General features: G+C 38.7%; 1 protein-coding gene across 1 annotated transcript in view; it reads left to right on the forward strand.

Annotated features, from left to right (window-relative positions):
* The window catches only part of LOC150085214 (proton-coupled zinc antiporter SLC30A5-like), a 111,589-nt gene that overhangs the window by 39,449 nt on the left and 46,768 nt on the right, over positions 1 to 25,372 (forward strand). The window contains exons 8-9 of the mRNA XM_090373868.1: positions 11,723 to 11,890; positions 12,876 to 13,158. Coding sequence (XP_090229994.1) covers positions 11,723 to 11,890; positions 12,876 to 13,158 — 451 coding nt within the window. The remainder of the gene's footprint in view (positions 1 to 11,722; positions 11,891 to 12,875; positions 13,159 to 25,372) is intronic.

A 25,372-nucleotide genomic window follows, 5' to 3' on the forward strand; every position in this document is an offset into this window, starting at 1 on the left:
TCCCAAACCTCCTGATGAAGCTGGCTACATCAACTGTCCAGTACGTCCATATGTTCCAAACCCTTTACAGTGTTTTAAATGCCAGAAATATGGACATTCTTAAATGGCCTGCCATGGAGTCCTTGCATGCGCTCGATGTGGTGCAAAGGACCACGAAACAACAGCATGTTCAGCCGCAAAGTCCACCTGTATTAATTGTGAAGGTGAACACCCGGCCTATTCACGAGCATGTGAGAGGTGGAAAGAAGAAAAAGAAATTCAACGGCTGAAGGCAGAGCTAAACATATCGTACCAGGAGGCAAGGAAAGCAGTGAAACCTCTCAACATCAAAAAACCTACCTACGCCCAGAAGGTAGCAGGGAGGTGTTCCATTGGAACTCAGACAGACATGTCCATCCCTCCAAAAGAATCATTTACTCCCATCGCACGTTATCTCTTAAGCTCCCAAAAACCTGCACAGAAGGACCAATCAGCTGCCACTCCTATATCAGTACCTGCTAATGCTCCACAAATAACAAAAGCAATCACAAAAGAAAAGAATAAGAAAGGTGAAATACCACCTACAACCCAAGAAAACATGGATGTAGAGCAGAAGGAGGTACAAGAAGACTCAGTTTTAGAGCTCTTTGCTGAGGAGGAAATGGACACTGGACAGCGTCCGTACTTCCCCAGGAAGGATAAATCCAAGACTGAAAAAGGTAAGCCCTCAGCACCTCGGAAGCCTGGATTCCGGCGGAACAATGATGACATCAAGGCCCTTCTGCAAAAGCATGAGCCAGTCTGCTTTTGCTTACAAGAGACATACCTGAAGGCAAATGAAAACCCTTCGCTTCGTAACACTACTATCATTCGAAAGGACAGAACTGACGATGGACCTGCTCATGGGGGTGTTGCTATAATTCTGGGCAACCATACCCGATATCAAACTATTGCGCTCACCACCAACATAGAAGCGGTAGCGGTTCGCCTTACGGTAGGGTTCTTAATAACAGTCTGCTCAGTATATTTGCCACCTGGGGCTGATATCTCCCAGAGAGACCTTGATGATCTCATTGTGCAGCTGCCTACGCCTGTCTTACTCCTGGGCGACTTCAATGGACATAACACCCTGTGGGGTAGTGCAAACGTTAATGGAAGGGGACGTGTCATAGAGCATGTGCTCAATGACAATGACATGTCCCTTCTAAATGTGGGAACTAACACCTTTTTTCACATGCCTACCCGTACGTTCTCTGCTATTGACCTCTCTATATGTTCCCCCTCTCTCCTTCCTTCAATCACTTGGGAGGTAGAGGAGAATCTTTATGGGAGTGATCACTTCCCCGTGATAACCAGCCTACTTAAAGTGACGCCATGTTCACCTTTTAGGTTACCACGATGGAAGATTGATCAGGCTGACTGGAACACCTTTCAACACCTGGTAGACTTTAACATCAGTACAGTCAGTCGGGAGCCTATCAATGACGCAGTGGCGTACATCACAGAAAGCATTGTCCATGCAGCTGCAGCTACAATTCCGAAAATATCTACCCGGTTTCCGCCATTTCCAAAACCTTGGTGGAATACTGAATGCACAGCAGCAAAAAAGGCACAAAATAAAGCTTGGGGGATATTCCGACGATATCCTACCACAGCCAATCTCTTAGCCTTCAAACGTGCACGTGCGAAAGTGCGATATATTCGTCGTCAGAGCCAAAAGGAATCTTGGGTCCGCTTTACATCCACCATTACCCAGTCAACCAGCAGTAAAGCTATATGGGACAAAATCCGGAAAATGAAGGGTAAATATACATTAAACCCTTCATCGGTCCTGGAGTATAATGGATGCGTTATTGTAGATCCAACTGCAATAGCCAATGCACTTGGGGAGACTTTTTCTGCCATCTCGTCAACATCTGCTTACTCCCCAGAATTTCTGGTCTGGAAAGATAAATGTGAAAAGCAGCCAATTAATTTTAAATCAAGAAGGTCTCATCCCTATAACGGGCCCTTTACCACGGAAGAGTTAGAAACAGCTCTAACTCTTACCAAGGCAAGTGCTGCCGGACCAGATCTTATCCATTATGATATGGTCAAACATCTGTCTGCAAAATCCACGGACCAACTGCTTTTTCTATATAACAGAATATTTCAAGAAGAGCAGTTTCCGGATTCCTGGCATAAGGCAATCGTGCTTGCCTTTCCTAAGCCAGGAAAGGATACTAAAATCCCAACGAACTATCGTCCTATTGCTCTGACTAGCTGTCTGTGCAAAATTCTGGAGAGAATGGTCAATGCCCGCCTTATCTGGTATTTGGAGGCTAATGGGTTCCTCTCCAGATTTCAGTGTGGCTTCCGTAGGAATAGGTCAACTTTGGACCATTTAATCAGGCTCGAAACTTCCATTCGAGATGCCTTCTTAAAACGAGAACACCTGGTGTCAGTGTTCTTCGATATGGAAAAAGCGTATGACACAACTTGGAGATTTGGAATTTTAAAAGACCTCTACATCATCGGCTTTAGAGGTAATCTCCCCAATTTTATTAAGAACTTTTTATATCACCGTTCTTTCCAAGTCCGTGTAGGATCTACTCTCTCTCGCTCTTTTAGCCAAGAGGAGGGAGTACCTCAAGGATCCGTTTTAAGTGTTACGCTTTTTGCCATTAAAGTGAATTCCATTACAGAACAACTTCCTCCTACTGTAAACTGTGCCCTCTATGTTGACGATTTTAGCATATTTTGTCATTCCTGCAACATGAGGGTAATTGAGAGGCAACTGCAACGTGCCATTGACCATTTGAACTCATGGGCAACGAATAACGGGTTCAGGTTCTCTCCACAAAAGACTGTTTGTATGCATTTTTGCAGAAAACACAATCTTCACCCTGAACCTGAACTAAGGCTCGGACAAAATGCCATCCCAGTAGTACCTGAGACTAGATTTTTGGGGCTTATCTTCGATAAAAAGCTGACCTTTCTAGAACACATCCGTCAACTACGTGCGAAGTGCACGAGAGGTTTGAATATCTTACGTGCAATCTCCTCACATTCTTGGGGCGCTGACCGATGTACCCTCATGCGCCTCTACCGTGCACTCGTACGATCTAAGATAGATTACGGGTGCCAGGTATACGCATCCTCTAGACTCAGCGTACTCCGATGGCTGGATCCCATCCACCATCAGGCGATCCATATTGCCACTGGAGCATTTCAAACTTCTCCTGTCCATAGCCTCTATGTCGAAGCGAATGAGCCCTCGTTATCGCTTCGCAGGAAACAGTTGTCTCTACAGTATGCTTTGAAACTGAAATCCCTGCCAGACCATCCGACGTGGACACCCGTTTTTGAGCCACGTTGGGAAAATCTGTACAACATTCGCCAGACTGCCAATCAACCATTCGGTATTCGTATCCAAAGGCTACTCAACGATTTGAACATCACATTAGACAATGTTGCCCCATCACCAGGGCAACCTTTTCCACCCTGGCATGCTCGTGTCCCAAACTGCGACTTCTCCCTTAACAACTGGAGAAAGGGTAATACATCATCCAACATCTACCTGCAACTCTTTTTAGCTGAGCGCTCGGAACATGCTGACTTCTTGCCCACCTACACAGATGGCTCGAGGTCAGATATGTCTGTCGGATCTGCAGCTGTTTTTCTAGACACCACGGTATCTGAGCAGATCTCCAACGAATGCAGTGTGTTCACTGCAGAGCTGCATGCGGTTGAGCTAGCCTTAGATCGTATACAGACCACCCACCACAAAAAATATATTATATATACCGATTCTCTGAGTTCATTGCAGGCTTTATCATCGATGAGGTTCAACCCTCATCCTGTCCTGACCCGGATACAGCAGAAGCTTCACTCCCTAGCAGAATTCAAATTTGATGTTCGTTTCTGCTGGATCCCAGGCCACATTGGGATCTCAGGAAATGATTTGGCAGACACTGCAGCCAAATCAGCGAACCTATTTAACTCTTGCCTGTCAGTCCCCTATACAAACTACAGGCAAGTAATTCGAAAGAAACTGATATCCCAATGGCAACACACTTGGCATGGACAGACTACAAACAAGTTATATGAGATTAAGCCTGTAATTGAACATTGGCAGTCTAGTCTGCGCAGGAACCAAAAAGAGGAAGTTGTTCTATCTCGGCTCCGCATAGGACATTGTCACTTGACACATTGCTATCTGCTGAGGGCAGACGATCGTCCTATGTGTAGAAATTGTGACACCATTTTAACAGTCCGTCATATTTTAATTGAATGTCCGTCCTTTTATAATGACCGCCGTTTATGTTTTAGCCATCTGTCTGAACCTTATACACTCAGACAGGTTTTAAATGACAATGACAATATGTCAGCTATTTTTAAGTTTTTACAACTTATTAAATCTAAATAATTCAATCTAAAATATTTTTATCGTTTTATACTACATGAACGTTTTAAATCGTATATTCTTTTAAAATAATATACAGATAATTTAAATTTTATATTCAACATCTTTTTGACTTGGCGCATTATAGCCTTAGATGCTAATGCGCCATAAAACAAACAAACAAACAAACAAGCTATTGGAAACAAGACAGCATCAGTGGAAGGAATTCTTGCCTGTTCAGCAGCCTGGGTAAATTCAGTCTTTCTAGGACAAGTCTTTGTGGCCCTGATCTAGGCTAATGTCACCTATGATATTCTGACATGGGGGAACAAACCAACCATTAGAACCTGGCTAGGATTAATGCTGTTTTAAAACATTTTCTGTTCAGTTTTCAGTCTTTCTTGAATTCATTCATTAACGCACAAAATAAGAAGGCAAACCTCCTTAACATTCATCAGTTGTTACAGAAATTGGTAGAGGTGTGTAAAGTAAGTTGCATTCATGAACAACTTACTTTACACAGCAGGCTTTCCAATTCTTTTTAAGTTTCTTGAAGGTATAATCTGTGATTTGAGGAAAGAATCTGACATGAAGATACCATTGTACAGGAAGTAAATTGTGCAAAAAAGCCAAGTTTCATGGGACAAAAACTTGGAACAGTTTTCCTCTTTATATAAAGACCTCCAATTTGCTTAATAAGTTCAAGAGTTTCTGAAGGAACAATTGTAACAACCACTTAAAACATAATAATGTTGTTATGATATAAATGTATGTATAATGATGTATATATAATAGTATTAATAATAAGTACTAATATTATGGTTGTTGTTATGAACCATACTTGGCAGCATGGTAAGAATGAATATACATCGCACATCACCGAGAGCTTACTCTTCTATTTGTTTAATAAACATGCTACAATACATGTGATACAATATTAGGTTTCAGAGCTTATTAGTCCCTCATCACTTGGGTCACTAGAAACCATCTGCTGTTTGATAATTTTTAAATAAATGGAAAGGCAATTGTTTGAAAATAATGGAGTGCCCAGGAATCTCTTTAAAATAATGGCATTCATTCTGCTGTAAGACACAAGATGATATAGCAGTATTTACCTTGGTTTATAAAGTGGAGGTTACAGTTTATCTGAAAGGCTTCTTAGCAACAATACTACTGTTGTTGGTAATGGGTTTGTAAGTGGTGCTGGAGTTGAGTTCTGCATTTTAGGTTTGATAATAAAAGGTTTTGCAGATAAAGGCAAAGTTGTTGGAAGCTTTGTCTACTGGAATGATGATAAAATGTTCATGTAATTCAGCTAAGTGCTGTTTAATATTGGAGAAGTTGTATTTATTACCCTTTTGCAGGGAGAGAACCTTGTGATGCTAAAGTTTTATAGTTATAGAGTAAGTCAGTAAGTACTGTATTTATCCATATTGGGAAGGCTTCTATGGGGGTGTTATATTTGTAGGATAGCATAAAACAGAAGTTAAGTAGATTTTGATATAACTGCTTTTTGACATTAGCTTTGCTAGTGTCAAAAGGTCCTTGAGGTTGTCACAGACATTCTCTTAGATATGCCAGACAAGCTGTACTTGCTACCTGGGAGTCTAAAACGCTGATGGAACTGATATTCGGGTGACACTCAAGTCAAGTGGACCCAATTTCGGCAAAGTCCAGATGGTCTGTGTCAGCCAAATCCTCTCCTTGCATCTTCATGATTGTGGGACTGTTAGTAATCCTGGGTATAACCTCCATGCACAAGCACACAGTAGGTGATCACCCAGGTATGAACCAATGTAAGCAGGGGTCGAGGTGTGGCACCCACACCACATGGAGGAATGCCGCCCCTCTCTGTTACCAGGTAGTACTACGTGGTAGATGACTCTCATCAACCGGTGCAATACCACCACTTTGCTTATTGGAGGCTTCAAGTGGTGGAACCCATGTTTAGTCTCCAGAGCTAAGTTCTGGTCAACTCTTCCCCATCTCTTCCATCATGCAGTATGATTGATGACTTTTGAGGTTAGGATGAACATCATGGTGAGATCCAGTCTTCCTTACATTTAGAGGGTACAGCAGGCTGGCCACTAGTTAGTACACTGGACCAAACCTATTGGTAACTCCCTAGGAGGCTTCCTGATTAGCTAGTGTATAATCTTGCTACCTCTGCTCTGCCAGATAGTGAGTGGAGGGAGTCCGAGTAGTGTGTATGTGGGGGGGGGGCATTGTCCAGGCCACATTATGTCAAGGATCTGGGTATATTCTTACTATATACAGGGTGTTTCAGTTAAACGTTTCAGAACTTCTAAGAGGGGTAGGGTACATCCTGACAACTCGAAATCATATAGCAATGTGGGGTCGGAAATGCTTTCCTGAAGTGGTGTTGTACACAGAAGCACCATAAAAAGAAAAGAGACCGTAAGTGAGAAATCGTTTTAATAATACATGAAAAGAAGCAAAAGGTACATGGATTAAAGTAAGTGTTCGAAGTTTCTTCCACGGGCTACAATGCACGCCTCACATCTCCGACGCATGGACATCCGAACATTCTGGAATACTCCAGGCGAATTTCGAATTTCTTCGGCAGCTACTGCGATTCTTGCAACCAGCTCCTCAGCATTGTCAACAGGGGTGTCATAAACTAGCGATTTCATATGACCCCAGAAATAAAAATCAAGACATGATAGGTCGGGTGACCGAGCAGGCCAATGCACGGGACCATCACGTCTGATCCACTGTTGACCAAATGTGACATCCAGGTAGTTACGAACATCTCCGCTATAATGGGCAGGGGCTCCATTGTGTTGGAACCACATTGTCTCTTGCGTCGATGCAGAAATCTGTTCATCTCTCAAAAGTTGTGGCAATACTTGCTGCAGAAAGATCAAGTAGATAGGTCCGGTTAGACGACACGGTAACAGGTAAGGTCCGATGAGGTGATCTCCCATAATACCGGCCCATACATTGACCGAAAATCGAATCTGTGCTGCACGACGTCGTATTGCATGCGGGTTCTCGACCGCCCAGATATGGTCGTTATGCGTGTTGAAAATTCTTTCCCTTGTGAAGGATGCCTCATCGGAAAACAACACTTCAGCAGGAAAAAGGGGATTTGTAGTACATTTTCCAAGGTACCACTGTGCGAAAGCAATACGAGGTTGAAGAAACTTCGAACACTTACTTTAATCCATGTACCTTTTGCTTCTTTTCATGTATTATTAAAACGATTTCTCACTTACGGTCTCTTTTCTTTTTATGGTGCTTCTGTGTACAACACCGCTTCAGGAAAGCATTTCCGACCCCACATTGCTATATGATTTCGAGTTGTCAGGATGTACCCTACCCCTCTTAGAAGTTCTGAAACGTTTAACTGAAACACCCTGTATATGCCATATCCAAAAATTTCATTACTTCATACAGTATGTCGCACCCACTTTTTCTTACTATTGAATACACCATGAATTGTAAAACTAATAGAGTAAGCCTATCTACGAAAAGATCTAAACCTCCCAAACACTTCCTAATTCATTTCACAAATATACATGGTCTGAATTCTAATCTCAATGATGTCCATTTTCACTTGCAGTCTGCCAAACCCCATGTACTTTTTTGACAGATCTCAGTTATTGGTTGATTCAACTGGTGCTCCTCTCAGTCGCCCAAATTATTCGCTGTATAATTCCTTTCGCCTCAAAGGTGGTACTTGTGTATATGTCTGTTCTGGTATTCCCTGTCAGAGACTTGGTAATTTGGAATCTCCTCTTTTTGATCTTCTCTGGCTTAAAATCTCTCTACATCGTTAGGTCAAATTCATCTGTTGTCTCTACCATTCTCCCAACTCCACTAATCACTTAGGCGCCTCCGTAGCCAGGTGGGAAGGAGCAGCAGTGCGTAGCACACGCTTCTTGATTAAACCGGGGTTTGAGCCCGTCACCACCAAATACGGAGGATGCAGAAACGTCAGGGAATGACCACCGCATATCCCTGGTGTAATATGGCCTTAGTTGCTAATGCTCCTAAAAACCAAACAACAAACAAACTAATCACTTGGAGCTCTTTGACTTCCTCTCTTTGCAACTGGACTTTCTCCAGTCCAACTTTCCTAAGAGTGAAGTAATTTTCCTTGATTTTAATGTTCACAACTCCAGCTGGCTTCCGGTTTCTAGTCACACTGACCCAGCTGGTCAAGATGCTGAGGTATTTGCAACTACTAATGACTTTGCACAGATTAATTTACCTACAAGAATACCAGACAATCCTAACCATACAGCCAACACGCTTGATCTTTTTCTCACAAACAACCCTTCTAAGTACACGGTCGAAGTGAGAGGTCCTTTGGGCACCGTTAGATCACAACTTGGTGATTGTCTCTTCTCTAATGGAACCTTTATCTCATGGCTATTTCCAACCTCGTATTGTTTGGCATTACAAGAATGCAAAATGGGATGACCTGAGAGATTTCTTTTCTTCTTTTCCTTGGTTGGATTACTGTTTCAAAACTTCTGATGTCAACGTTAGCTCAGATCGTGTCAGTGAAATTATTCTTGCAAGAATGGAATCCTTTATCCCATACGACACTTTAAAATCTCGTCCTTTATCTAAACCTTGGATTTCCAATAACTGTGCTAAGGCTGATCAAGAGAAGAATGTTACATATCATAATTGGCTTGTTTCTAATTCTTCAGTTTCATTTTCTGCCTACACCAAAGCTTGCAACAATTGTAAAGCAGTTATTAATCAGTCCAAACTAGATTTTGAACAGGCTAAGAGTAGAAAACTTGCTTCTTACTCTAATGGTAGCCGAGCATTTTGGTCTCTTGCCAAAGCTATTGACCGCAACTTTTGCCCATCTCTGCTCCCACTCTGTCCAAACTAGATGGTTCTGTTTTCACTTCAGCCAAGGATAAAGCTGACCTGCTAGCATCCTATTTTTCTTCCAACTGATGTATTAATGATCTTGGTAAAACTCCTTCCACCATTCCCAACACTCCATTCAATGCCTCCTGTGGTCTTCCATCAAAAGGATGTCAGAAGGATTTTGACAAATCTTGATGCTAAGAAAGCTCCAGGTCCTGATGGCATTTCTCCACTTGTTCTCAAAACCTGTGCTCCTGAACTTACTCCTGTTCTTTGCTGCCTTTTTTCACTTTCTTATTTCAAAGGTGTTTTTCCTTTTGCTTGGAAATTTGCTCATATCCAGCCAGTTCTTAAAAAGGGTGACAAATCCCTCCCATCCAGTTATCGTCCCATTGCAATTACTTCTACTCTTTCTAAAGTAATGGAGAAATCAATTAACCGCCAACTCTTAAACTACCTAGAAACCTTCTGTCTGATCAACGATCGCCAGTATGGATTCCATCAGTGTCGATTCACTAGTGATATTCAGTCTTATGTTACCATTTATGGACTAATTCAATGGAAAAGTCCGGTGAAACACAAGCAGTTGCTCTTGACATCTCAAAGGCTTTCGATCATGTTTGGCATAAAGGTCTTCTAAACAAGCTTCTAACTTATGGTTTGCCAACTGTTTTTAGTAATTGGTTATCCAGTTTTCTCTCTGATCGCTCACTGAAGGTGATGGTAGATGGCTCCCTTTCTTCTAACTTCTCCACTAATGCTGGTGTCTCCCCCAAGGTTCAGTTCTTTCCCCCACTCTTTTCCTCTTGTAGATTAATGACCTTGTTCTATTGACTGGAAATGCTATCAATAGTTTTGCCGATGGTAGCACATTGCATTCCACTTTCCATTTTGAGAAACCTTGCCCTGCTCAATCAGCTTCAACTTCTCGAAAATCTTCTACCAATTCCTTAAATGCCGATCTCCAAGTAATTTTCCAGTGGAGCAAAGACAACTTAGTTGATTTCAATCCTTCTAAAACCCAGTCTTGTCTTATATCTCGCAAAAAGGATTCTTCTGCTCCTATGCTTATCTTTGGTGACACTCCAATTTCTAGGCAAAATGATATACCTCTTTTGGGGATTACCCTGTCTTCTAATCTCTCTTGGCACAAGTACATTACAAATGTTGCTTCTTCTGCATCTAAAAAACTTGGTTTTCTCTTTCACCCTCGGCGTTACTTTTCTTCGAAACAGCTGTTCACTCTGTACAAATTGCAAATCTGCCCTACCATGGAATATTGTTCCCACAGCTGGTGTGGTGCCCGCAAAATCTCTCTCTCTCTCAGGCTTCTTGATTCTGTTCAGAAGAGGGCAGTTAGGTTAATTAATGATTCATCTCTAATAGAGTCTCTCCACTCACTGTCTCATAAACGTACTGGTTCTGTTGCACAGATATTTCCATGGGCACTGTTCTTTTTAATTGGCTTCTATAATTCCTGCTCTCTCTTTCAAAACAGTCCGAACATGTGCCACCACCTGCCAACATGCATATACTGTCCAACTTCAAACTCACAGATCCAACTTTTCATCTTCTTCTTTTATTCATTCAACTGCCGTTTTCTGGAACAACCTTCCTCCATACATATTTCTTGAATACAGTCTACAGAAGTTCAAGTCCGATGTCAACAAATATCTTCTTTTGTCTTCTCAACCTCCAACCAAGCACGGTACTAAGTACTATAGGTTCTAACACCTCTCGTGTTTGGGGTTTACATTAAAAAAAAATTAAATAAAAGGCTGATATACTTGTGAAGCCTGAATTTAAAGCCATGATGTTTCTGAGTTCTAGGTTAGGGATTATTTCCAAATTGTCAGTGATGATGTGCCCAAAATGTGTATTAACATGGGGCTCTAAGTTGGCTTGGTTGCATATGCAACTGTTGGAGTCTGGTTTAAATTTATCCAAGCTAGTGGATAATGCCTTGTAATTATATAGTATAGATCAGAGAGTCTCAAACACTCTCAGTTCATGGTGCCCTTAGTGTCTCAGTAATTTTTTCACGGCACCCCTAGGCCAAAAGAAATACCTAAAAGTTCTATTTATTAATTAGTTAGGTCCAAACAACTTAATAAGTAATGTTGAAACTGTGAACTGCATACAGCTAGTAGTTCGCCTGGTGTTCAACAGATATTTTTGAGTATCGCTATTTCCCCTCAAATTTAAAATATCCCAAGTTTGGAAACCATTGGTATAGATGTTAAAATCATCGAATTTGCAGCATTAAGTAAATTTAATATATTATTTTTATTTTATAGGTACCTTTGTTTTATTCCATAGTAGCGACTTCCTGTTAGACTATCTCCTCTCCCTTTGCCACATTCCTTATCTACTTATCAATCTATCTATCTATATATATAATATATATAATATAAATATATATTTTTTTATAAATATATGATACCTTTCTTAATCTAATTGCAGATTTGTGCATCTGAATTTTTCTTTTTTTTTGTTTAATAGGGTGGAGTACTCTTATTATTAGTAGTATTATGCCTACAGTCTGGGTTTAACAGTGCAGCAAGGAGACTGTCTGTAGATATAGGAGGGGCAAAGCGTCTTAATGCCATATCAAATTTTGTATCAACAGTTATTTTAGCACCATGGGCATTCTTTATTCATGTTTTTCAAGTGAGTATATAGTTTTTTTCTTGAAAATTATAATTATTATATATTTAATATATATATTAAAACCTCATTAATTGGTCACCTGATAACTTAAAGTATTGGATTCCAAATGAATGGATTTAGTTTTATGTGCTTTATATTATCAGTTATGTGGTTGCACACAGATTTGATCATGGGATGTGAATAATAGTGATCACATATCATCCCATGTCAAATCTGTATGCTGCCATACAAAATACATAGTCCAGTGTTAACTGAGGGCAGTTCAGTTTAGGTGTTATAAAGTGAGGTTTTAAACTCCAGTGGCCTAAGGCTGTCAAAGTGTGTAAAAAAAGAAACTATTTAATATGAAATATTGGCTTTTAATTTACTTTCATTCATTCAGTTTACTGTTCATACTTAAACTTTCCTTGTGTAAATTATTGTAATATATCTCAACTTCCTAAGAAGTTTCATGTTGCCAGTAATTATTCAAAGAAAAAAAAAAACATAAAAGCAAATTCAATGGGAAGGTGCTTTCAGAGAAACTGGTAATAATTAGTGAAGTCAATAAAAAAAAAAAAAAAAAAAAAAAAAAAGGGTATGACTGAAATTGGGAAAAAATTTTGAATTTCATTAGTGACATTGTCCACTAGAATTGATAACCTTCAAATCCTTTCACACCTTTCTGTATTAAAAATTTTTCTAGTGAAGCCTCAAAGTCAGTTGCTTTTTTTTTTGTCTTATCAAACCCTTGTGTAATGTAACTATAATTTATTCACATGTGAAATGATCCAGTGTGATTGTACTGCCAATGCCGAATATTATTTCACTCAACATTCATTGTTTAGCTTGTGTAATGATATAAAATAAATTAAGCTTTTTCAAGTTTTTCTAAATTTCATTTGTTTATAAAATATCAGATTGAGATGTGATTTATTTTTTTTCAGAATTGTTTTTAATTATAACTAGTTTATTTAATAAGTAATTCATATATTTTTTTTTGCAGGCATCTTCAGTTTCTTTAACAAAGCTTATTTTGCCGCTGGTTCTTGTGGCATTACTTGTATTTGTTTTGGACTATTATATAGAAGGTATCTCTGCAGTGCGATTAGACAGTGCCCACAGTGCTAAAATAGGAACCCTTTCAATCTTTGTAGTAGCACTTATGCTTAGTTGGATGTGGAATCATAATTCTATAATACATTGGTCCTCAATTAGTGAATCTTCTTCTCAAGGTGAACATGCTTTGTCTGGTGGTGTCATTTTTAGCTGGATTATGTTTGTATTTGGTAAGTGTATTAATTGTTAATTTTTAGTGTGGTTTATATTTTTGTTCATATAAGAATACAGTGTCCCAAAAAGCTCTTGTGATGTAAGTATACTAAAGACTTTCTTTTTTGCAGTTTCTTGATTGTAGTGATTCAGTGAAATTAATCTGAATGACTAGAAAAAGTGCAATTAGTGCTTTAAAGTGCATCTGGACTAATGCTATATTGTAGATATTGATTCCGTATATCAACATCTGTGATTCAGTAGTATCTGATTTAAACAGCCTGTGAATTTTATAAAGGCCCAGACTATCCACAGTTGTGGAACAATTAATTGGAACTATTTCAGAAGTTATATTACTCTAATTTCTGCAATAATATAAGATAAATATAAAGATCTAACATTAGCCATGATGTACACTCACACAAGTAGTAATTCTTGTATCATTAAAAGGAGTTTTTTCCAACATATTTATGCAGATTATACAGAGAGGTGAATGGAGTTGTGAAAGTTCTTAAGAACTTCATAAAGACATGGCTACTGTAGTTTATTAAAGTATTTTTTTGAAATAAGGTAATGCATATCTTAATGGAAACATTAACTGGCATAATTTCAGATATCGTTATAACAAAATCATTGAAATTGGTTACAAAATCATTGAAACCTATAGCTGTCAGTGTCAGACTGAAGTTTGTATTAAGAAAGTTATGTTTCTTAATATAAACTAAGAATTATGAATTGGAAATGTTCTCAGCACCGTCTACACAAGTTGAATGACCATTTCTGTTAATGATGAGTAAAGAAGTTTTGGTGATGTGGGAGCTTTAAGTGTTCAGGGAAAGTGATAGTTAAGAGAGAATATGCATGGATTAAAAGTTGAACCATTATTGATGTGGGTAACATATATCTTATGGTTTGGTTTGCTTAAAAATCAGCTATAGAGGAATTGTATTGGATTCCATTTTCAACAGATATTATAGGTCAAGTGAAAGAGATGAGTGTAATGATTATCTATGCAGAAAAATAGTAATACAGGCAGCATATCAGAATGTCTTATTATAGAAAATATTAAGTCAGACTTATGCAGATTTTTGCATGAAAAGGTTAGCTATTTTCAAAGCTTATTTAAACAGAAATAAACAATGATACTGACATTTTTGAAAATGCTTCTGTTAAACTTCATGGGATATAGAAAGGTTTCTGAAAGTTTCAGCTTTATTGTATATACAATCATTGTGTGTTTTCCATAGAAATTTCTATGGAATATTGAAATTACAGATGAAGATTACTGTTTATTAGAAAAAACTTTTGCACCTAAAGGCAAGTAAGATTCCTGGAGTTGATGGCATACAGCCAGGGAGTATATTGGACTATGGAGGTTAATTATGAAGGCATCATTGGACTTGGGAAAGAGTCCTTTGGTTCGGAAAAGTGCCAATGTATCAGCAATGCATAAAGGCAATACGCTGGTCTGACTTCAGTGATATGGGAAATCTTGGAGGCAATGATTAAGAGTGCAGTCCAGGATCATTTATTAGGAATGGCATTCAGAAGACACACAGCATGGTTTTGTTAAGAGAAAATCATGTTTAACTAAACTGTAATCTATTTTGACACAGTTACTCATGAGGAGGATGTAGAGAACAATTTTGACATAATTTATTTGGATTTTACCAAGCTATTTGACCCATTCCCTCATGAGAGGTTACTGTATAAGCTGGAACACATTGGGATTACTGGTGGGATTCTAAGATGGATCACAGAGTGGCCACAGGCCAGAAGGTTGTGATTAATGAATATTCTTCACATTGGTGTAATGTCAGAAGTTGGGGCCTCAAGGATTGATTATTGGGATTGCTGTTGTTTCTGAACTTCATAAATGATATTGATGAAGGAATAGAAGCCTTGATGTCAATTTCAGATGATGTAAAGATTGGGAGAGTTGTTAATGATCATTGTTTTCAGGATGACTTGAGCATACTTCAAAAATCATCAGGAAATTGGCAGCTATGTTTAATTCAGAAAATGCAAGGTCTCACACTTGGGGAATAGTGAACCAAAATAAGTTACCCAAATAGTGGGGTTGAGTTAAAAACAGAAAGGGATCTGAGAATCATGATACAAGCAGATATGAAGTTCTCTGAGCATTATAAATAGGCAGCCAGGAAAGCCCATGGTGTTTTAACTATGATTTTTTGAACAATATCCTGTAGAGATAGAGGTCATAATCCCACTGTATAAGGCAATTGTAAGACTGCATTTGGAAATTGTGTACAAGTATGGAGATATCTTTTGAAAAAAGACATTGAGCTTATTGAAATGGCCCAAAGATGGGAACTCCATGGTGAGATTGGCAAAGGGTGACTGCACGAGAAAAGACTTTGTTTATGTAGTCTACAGAGTTTAGCAACCAGGGATCTTAGATAGGACTTGATTGAAAGTTATAAGGCTCTGAGAAGGGGTTAGTAAAGTGAATAAAGGTGGAATTTTCACTGTTATAAAGAATGGTGGAGTTCAACTTGATGTTCCAGGTGCCACCATTCATCAGACACATACTAAGAACAAAGTGCAATAAATTCAAATTACAGGGGAAGAGGTTTATCATTAGCATTAGTTGAGGGATATGATGCAAGAAAGCAAGCTTATGCAACATCAGCCAAAAAACCATCCTATTTCACCCATCCGTTTAATCCAAATGCCTGTCTTAAATTTATTTAGCTATCAACTTCCACAACAAGAGATGGAAGTCTGTTCCAGCAATCAACAACCAGCTGACTAAAGGCAAATTACCGCACACTATTCTACAACTGTCTTTCCTCAATTTGAATTTATGCTCCCTCAGGTTCATAATCTGAGCAAGAGAAAGAATCCTATCAGCATTCAGCTTGCTCAGCCCATTCAAGGCCTTATACACCTCAGTCAATGACCTCACAAGTGCCTAGTCCCCAGGTGCTGCAATTTGCAGAATTTAAGCCTTTCTTGGTAAGAGCACCAATTTGTTCCCCTCGCCAATCTTGTTGCCCTTCTTTGTACTCATTCTGACAACTCTACATCCTTCCTAAAATGAGGCCTCCAGACCTGTATACAGTGTTCAGAGTGTGGCCTGACCATTGGCTGGTACAATGGGATAACCATCTCCTTGTCCCTGCTAGCAAAATTCCTATATATCATTGACAAGACTGCATGACCTGCTCTGGCAGCCCATCTGCATTGCTCAACAAACTTCATATCTGACTGCACAATTATCCCCCAGGTCGTTTTCATTCTCTCCTTCCCTGAAGGTAGTACCACATAGTTGGTACATTTCTCTTGGGTTACTGCTGCCCATATGCAGTACTTTGCATTTGTCAACGTTAAACTTCAGTTGCCACTTCTCAGCCCATTTGCCCAACTTGTCTAGATTCTGTTGCAGCAGCATACTGTCTTTACTGTTATTAACAACCCTGCCAACCTTTGTATCATCTGCAAACTTGGACATATACCTTCATCGATATCCTTAATAAATATACAAAACAACAATGGGCCCAGCACTGAACCCTGGGGGACTCCACTAATAACATTAGCCCATGTAGAGCAGTGTCCATTTATTACCATTCTCTGCCATCTCCCACTCAACCATCCCTTTATCCAATGTAGCAACTTGCCCTTAATGCCATACCACTCTAATTTGTACAGCAGTCTTCCATGTGCAACAGTATCAAAAGCTTTCCTGAAATCCAAGTATATGATATCAAAATTATTTTTTGCATCCAGTTCCTTTGTGACCACATCATAGTATCTAATCAAATTGGTCAGACAAGACCTCCCTTTAACAAACCTATGCTATGTTTTAACTATTACTGCAGTCTTGTCTAGATGGTCCTGCCATGCTTTAAGAAAATTACTCCATTATTTTCCCCAGAACACAAGTTAAACTGGCAGGTCTATAGTTACTTGTTATTATTGTTATTATTATTAGCTATATGGTGTAAGGAAGTCTGAGGCTTATGCTGCACCAGCCAAAAAGAAAAAAAAATTCTGAATTACCCTGAGAGAGAGAGAGAGAGAGAGAGAGAGAGAGAGAGAGAGAGAGAGAGAGAGAGATAGAAGGGAATCACCAAGAAAGAGGAGAATGATGATATCCAGCTCAGGACCCTGGGTGTGCCAAGCCCATACTTACCAGATGTGAGCCCCTGGTGTAATGTGTCACCTTTTGATGAACTCCCTTTGTGATTTGGGGATATATTTGCACACCTCCAGTCCATGGGAACCTCCTGAGTCCAAGGAAGCTCTCATAATTATGACTAAGGGTTTGCTTACTTCCTTTGCTGCCTTCTTTGGTATAACTGGATATAACCCATCTACCCCAGGTGCCTTCTTTATGTTTAAGTTCAACAATTTCTCCTCCTCTTTGCTCTCAGTTATTACAAAATCACTTAGCTACCAGAGATTGATAAACTTTTGGCATTCCAAAAGACACAAATACTCATTCAGCTTATCTGCCTGAGCTTATCTTCCTTAGCTGCCTGAGCAGAATCATCAATAGTCGAACCATCTGTGTTAAGTGGACCAATCTGATTCATCTCTTTCATTCTAGAGTTTACATAAGTAAAGGGCGCCTCCGTAGCCAGGTGGGCAGGAGCAGCAGTGCGTAGCACATGCTTCTTGATTAGACCGGGGTTCGAGCCCGTGCCCACCAAATACGGAGGATGCAGAAAGGTCAGAGAATGACCACCACATATCCCCGGAGCAATATGGCCTTAGTTGCTAATGCTCCTAAAAACCAAACAACAATAACAAACATAAGTAAAGAACTCTTTGCTTCCTTTGCCAAAGATTTTTTGTAATCTCCCTTCACCTGCCTAACCTCATTTGTGACTTAATTACAGACTAGCTTATATTTTCCATAGGCTTACCTGTCACCTAATAATTTACATGCAACCCATGCATTTTTCTTCTCTACCACGAGCCTCATTAATTCATCTAACAGCCATTTTGGCCTAAACCTTCAACAGTATTTCTTAGTTGGTATGAAAAGCATAGTAGCCTCCAAGATTAAGTCCCTGAAGGCTTCCCATTTAGAATTCACCATTTGTAACATCATCAGTTGATCCCACTGTATAGAATTTAAAAACTGTCTGAGACCACTGTAGTCACCTATATGAAAGCAAAAACCCTTTCTTTCACCCTTGATGGTAGTTACATCTTTAAGTAAATCCCACATCAGTACACTGTGATCACTGTCACCCCGTGGTTCTTTATCTGAAAATTCTTAATTCATGAATAATTGCTGCTTATAATCAGATCAAGAGTATTATTCCCTCTGATTGCCTCTTGAACTTGTTTCTATAGAAAACAGTCACCCAATAAATCCACAAAAGTGTTGCTATTGTGTGAGTGACCAATCCACAAGTTCCAGTTAATACCTGGAAAGTTAAAGTCCCCCATTATAAGACATTCTGATTTACTGGCCCACTCTATTTCTCTGCACAATTGTTCATTATACTCATCAGAGTCATTAGGCTTATAACACACACCTACTCTTATTTTTCCTTTCCCAGTGCTTATGTCACACCACACTGACTCAACATTGCATTGTCCACCAGTGTGCCCCTCCTCCCTTCTTGTCCTGTCTGTCCTTTCTGTACGCATTGTACTCTCCAAATTCCAGTTCATCACCACATTTCTGATATCCCAACAATATCTGCCTTTTATGACTTTACCAGCAATTTAAACTCATCAAATTTATTAACTATACTTCTAGTTGTTGTACATGCAAGTATACGTGCACCTGTTCCTACTCTTAGTTACCCTAACACAGCTCATGTATTTACTTGTTCCACGATGATTCCAAGCAGTCCTGGAAAATCCTTAGCACTTTGCTTTCCAGGCTGCTGCACATTCTAATAGAAGCAGTGCAAGAATCACTTTCGCCTCTGCCTGCGGCCACTGTTAATCTTTTAGTTTGCAGATCCTCCCAAGCTAGCAGTTTTCTGACTCTCCTAACACTGGCTTGATCAATAGCATCAGCAAATATTCTTGCACCCTTTCTATTTAAGTGTATGCCATCACTGTAGAAGCAGTCTCTCCTGTTAACAAGCACACACCATACTGAAAAAAAATTCTACACCATGAGTCTTACACAATCTCTCCAGGGCTGAATTGATTTACAAGGCTCTCATCGTGTACTGCCTCCTGTCATGTCTGGGCAGAATTGTAGACACTTTCAAATTTAACCCTAACTCATGACTTTTTTTTTTTCAACATTGATATGTACTTGTTAAGTAAATCTGCAGATCTCCTACTCTTAATGTCATTAGTGCCAGAGGCGGATTTAACGGCAGGCGCACCGGGCGCGCGCCCTGGGCCCAGACTTCTGAAGGGCCCCTCAAAACCCCAACTTTACACTTTTTGAAACCAAATATTGAAACCAGCAAATGAAGCACATATGAAACCAAACTTTGTGTCATTAGACACAAAGTTTGGTTTCATATGTGCAATTTTAATTACGTACAAGTTTACAATCGGCGGTAAAACCTGACAGTATATTTATATTCGCTTATTTTCTTTACTGCGCTGCATACTATGCACATACTGCGGAGATGGGGAAAACAGCTGGTGCCGTTTGAACCCAAACACACTTTACACTATGCACATAGTACGCTGCATAGGCCCCGCGCGGCTGCGGTACCGCTCATCAGAGGAATAGAATCGTATTTGCTCCTTTGTACTTACAAAGTACAAAAGTCTGCAGTGCAGACTTATCGTAAGTCTGCACTGCAGAAGTCTGTTTATCGTAAGTCTGCAGTGCAGACTTACGATAAACGCAAATACGCGTATATCGTAAATTATTGAAATTATATTAAGATAAAATTAATTTATCTAATTAATAAGTATTCTAATTATCAGACTATTAAATTTTATATTTTTCTTTTCATTGATAGGCGGTAGCCTATCAATGAAAAGAAATGGTAGCTATAAAAATTAAACATCTATCAGGGGCTGAAAAAAGACAAATTAAAAAAAGACGGGAATATAATATAATACATATATTATATTAAATTTTTATTGGAAATAAAACATTAATAGTACATAATATTTTTTATTTTTTTAAAAAAATGGTTAACGTGTATTTGTATTTTCCCTGTCTCTCTCTTTTTTTTTTTTTTTTAAGGGGCCCAATATTTTCTTCTGCGCCCGGGGCCTTAGCCGACCTTAATCCGCTTCTGATTAGTGCCAACATGTACTTTAGATTAGATTGTAGGAAATTTTCTTTTAATTTTAGATGACAGAGACAATACATCTGATGTTTTTAACTTTCTACAATCAATTAATTTATACACAGATTTAAATTTGTACTTTTATATTTTGTTGTTAGTACTGTTTTTATATTGACTGGATGCATTATGACTTAAGCTGTCAATGCACAATTTAAAATGAAATCAATCAGTCAATCGATGTTGCATCATTCTCACTGACATCATATCCATCTTTGAAGTGCACGTACCATTCATATATTCTCCACTTGATAAAGCTTTTTCACTGTATACTTCAATTACTTCTACATCTGTGATGCTGATTCAGCAGAAAGCAAGATTTTATAGATTTTTATTCATAAAGCAATATTAAAAACTATATTGAATTACTTTTTGGCTGGTGCAGAATCTTGTTTCCTTGCATCATTTGGCCTGATACTTATTTCTTAACAACAATTAAAAATAAACTTTGTGCACATGCAACAAAAAACTTTACCTAATGAAAAAAAATTCTAGACATTTATATTTGATGTTTTTTAACAAATTCAGCACTGGAACTTTTTTATCCTACTTTGTATCCTATAATCTATCCTCTGATAAGTTCATTTGCTAGCTGTTTGTAATCATATTTTATTTTAGAATTCCATTAAGATTATTAAATTCTTCTCTGCCTTTCCTGTATTAACTATGCTAATTACTGTGAGCTTCACGTGAATTTCATAATGCAAGTTGCATAGTAATTTTTTTGCAGCAACTCCTCCATTGAACTCAAGTGAGCAGCTTTAAGTATCTGGGAAAGATTGTTACAAATAATAATGACCAAGGCACAGAGATTAGAAGCAGAATTGGTGTGGCCAAGGAGGTTTTTCAGAAACTCAAGAACTTCCTTTGTGACACTAAATTAGATTTTCAGAAATTATATCAAATGGCTAAATTCTATATGTGGAGCACCCTCCTATATGCATCTGAGACCTCCGTAATCAGGAAACTGGAAGCTTTTGAGATGTGGACGCTCAGAAGAATGCTCAAAATTCCATGGGCCAACAGATCAGGGCGCCTCCATAGCCAGGTGGGAAGGAGCAGCAGTGCGTAGCACATGCTTCTTGATTAAACCGGGGTTCGAGCCCGTCACCACCAAATACGGAGGATGCGGAAAGGTCAGGGAATGACCACTGCATATCCCGGAGCAATATGGCCTTAGTTGCTAATGCTCCTAAAAACCAAATAACAAAACAAAAAAAACAAAAACAGATCAGGTTACTAATGAGTGGGTCCTTAAGAGTGCAGGGACCACAAGAACACTACTAACTACAATTGCGAGGAGAAAGACTGCCTACCTGGGGCATATTATAAAAGGCCCCCAATATGACCTGTGGAGACTAATCCTACAAGGGAATATTAAAGGCAAAAGAGCAAAAGGAAGATAAAGAAAAAAGTGGCTTGATAATATCAAAGAATGGACAGGGGGTGTCTTACAACACAAGAACATTTTCACAAATCAAGGTACATGTTGGCTGGAAAATATTTGTCTCCAATGTTCAAATTGACCATGGAATCTGAAGACGAAGAATTTTTATGCATGCTTATTACAATGTATTCTGTAGTTGGGATGATTTTGTTAGCAGAGAGTTTTAAAAAAATTAACCGTCTGCTTTTGTAAAAATATATGATTTTAATTTTCTATCTGTGGTGACTACCCAAAAAAATTCTCCCTTTTGCATTTAGTTTTGTAGGATAATATATTTATATACTATGCTAATTTTTAAAGAAAAAGAATATAAATGATTTATTTTATAGTTGAGGATAAATTTTCTTTGCTGGAAAAGTAGTTTCACAACCTGGTATGTAATGGAAAATATTTGTCCTTTATTCTCTACTGTATATATTGCTCTTAATTGGGTTTATATTTCATTTGTGAACTTTATTGAAATTCTTCTTTGAGGGCCAGTACGAAAGTAATGCCTCCTAATTTTCTGCTTTCAAATGTAGTGCCATAGATCATTTTGCATGTCACTGAGTGGTCACTAGAGGTCACTAGTTTCATCATACTGAGTGGTGCTGTGATTGGTCTCATGAGTGCAGCACATGGATAGTTCAAAACGGTGAATGTTACAGATATACGTATCAAGCAAAGAGTGGTGATTGAATTTCTTACCGAGGAAAAGTGAGGCCTATTGAAATCTATAAGCATCTCAAAAATGTTTTAGGGGACAATACTGTAAATTGATGTGAGTACAGTTAGATGCTGGATAAGGCACTCTAAAAGTAGGGAAAGTGACATTGTTGACAAGCCCTGACATGGCCAGCCAATAACATCAGTGAATGGACAACAAGAGCTGGATCAATGTGCTGATAAAGAAGACTGTCGCATCACAACGTTCAAGAAGTTCAAAAGATAGCCTTCTGTCAGTAAAGTCATGGTGACTGTTTTGGGACAAAGATGTGGTCTTGCTTGTGGATTTTTTAGAGCATGGCACCACAATCAACTCAGATCGATATGTGGAAACGTTAAAAAAATTGAGTCTGCATCCTTAGTTTGACTGGATAAAATTCTTAATGAGGTGTTTCTCCATGACAACGCATGAACCTACACCAGTCTGTGCATGATGGAGGCCGTTGCAAAACTGGGGTGCACTGTTCTTCTTCCCCACCCCTCTCATAGTTTGGATCCTGCACCTTCTGACCACCTCCTCAGCCAGCTGAAGGATGCACTCCGTGGAACCCATTTTGTGGATGTCAATCAGCTCAAGCACAATGTTCACATATCCCCCCAGAGCAAGAGTAAGGACTTTTATGGGATTGGAATATAGCATCTGGCTCAGATGGCAGAAATGTATAGAAAATGGTGACATTTTAGAAAAATAACAGTGTGTTTATTAATGATTGATGATTAATTGATGTAAAAGACATAGTTGTCAGAATTAAATTTCTAAGGAAAAAATAGGAGGCATTACTTTCATATTGCTTCTCTATATATATATATATTCATCCTATATATATATATATATATATATATATATAGGATGAATTACTTTAAATTGTTTGTACACTGTGGTCTCAGTTGCCACTGCACTATTATGCCTCCAAACCAAGCATCTAACTTAAATTATTTTAATCATTTAAATTGATGTTTCTTTTTATATAAAAATGAATATCACTTCCATGTCAAAACTAGTATTTTGAATAGGTAATATGCTATTCTATATATTGTATTTGTGAACTTCTCTGTATATTGTTTTGTATAAATTAAAGTTACAAAGTGGTGTATGTGTGTTTCATGGGTTGATGGTTGCTGCTGTTAGTTTTGTTTGTTATTTGGAGCATTAGCAACTAAGGCCCTATTGCTCTGGGGATATGCGGTGGTCATTCCCTGACCTTGCCACATCCTCCGTATATGGTGGGCACGGGCTCAAACCCCGGTCTAATCAAGAAGCGTGTGCTATGCACTGATGGTTTCTGCATTGAATGAACTTTATAATTGTTATGTATTGTAATGTTTCTCTCTTTTTAAATCCCTCTTACCTTGTGCTGTTCAAAGCAGGTCATTTTTCTTTCAGATATTCTGAAAAAAAAAAAAAAATCTTTTTTATGTTTTCAGTTAAACATAAGAAAGACACCTGACCTGGGGTTGATGGAATTTGCCCAGTTATATTAAAGGAGGCAACAAAGGAACTAAGCAAACCCTTAGCCATAATTATGAGAGCATTCTTGGACTTGGGAAGTCCCCCATGGACTGGAGATGTGCAAATGTATCCCCAATTCACAAAGAGGGATCTAAGGCTGACATGAGTGATTACAGACCAGTTAGTTTAACTTCTGTTCCAGGTAAAATAATGGAGTCACTGGTTAAAGATGCCTTGCAGGATCATCTAGACAAGACTGCAGTAATAATTCAGACACAGCATGGGTTTGTTAAGGGAAAGTCTTGTCTGACAAATTTGATTAGATACTATGATGTGGTTACAAAGGAACTAGATGCAAAAAATAAATTTGATATCATATACTTGGATTTCAGGCTAGATTTTGATACTGTTGCGCATGGAAGACTACTGTACAAATTGGAGCAGTATGGCATTAAGGGCAAGTTGCTACAATGGAAAAAGGGATGGTTGATTGGGAGACGGCTGAGAATAGTAATAAATGGATGCTGCTCTACATGGACTAATGTTATTAAGGGAGTCTCCCCAGGGTTCGGTGATGGGCCCACACATGTTTTACATATTTATCAATGATATTGAGGAAGGTATATCAGGCTTAGTGTTGAAGTTTGCAGATGATATAAAGGTTGGCAGTGTTGTTAATGACAATAATGGCAATGTGTTACTGCAACAGGATCTAGAAAATTTGGGCAGATGGGCTGAGAAGTGGCAACCGAAGTGTAACATTGACAAATGCAAAGTACTGCATGTGGGTAGAAATAACCCCACACTGTGCAAATCAGCATGAAAATATGTTTGTGATAAGGAAAACGTTGCATGCTTTATGGTTTGGGAGATAATTATTTTAAAATATATTCAACATAATTAATTGGAAATATTCAACATTGATTAGACATCGAAGAAGGAAGAAGAGGGATAATGGCATCACCTTATGAATAAATTCATTGACTGAAGATATAATAATTACTTGTGCAAATCTAATGAATAATATATGTCTGTTTATATACATAGATGACCACTGGAAACCAGGTGTAAACCAGTTGTAATCAGCCTTCTGCACTAAGTGGGGCTCTGCTGTAGTCACCTTTCCTCTTCAAGAGCATCTCGTGGGATGCATGAGGACTCTTCCTATGATTAAAGCTGGCCCTTTTAAAATCGTCCATGTGGTAGGTAATGGCATACCACCACATTATCTGATGCCATAGAGACCATAACACAACCAAATCCAAAAACTGCTGTTAAAGACCTGCAACTAGGTGGAAGGATGGGATCAGTGAACTTTTGGGTGTAACATTTGGTGATACCGCTCGTATAGCACATAATTGATGCAGTTGGAGGAA

Source organism: Mastigoproctus giganteus, chromosome 5, assembly GCF_048544385.1.
Source record: "Mastigoproctus giganteus isolate SK-2022 chromosome 5, ASM4854438v1, whole genome shotgun sequence".
NCBI lineage: Eukaryota > Metazoa > Arthropoda > Arachnida > Uropygi > Thelyphonidae > Mastigoproctus > Mastigoproctus giganteus.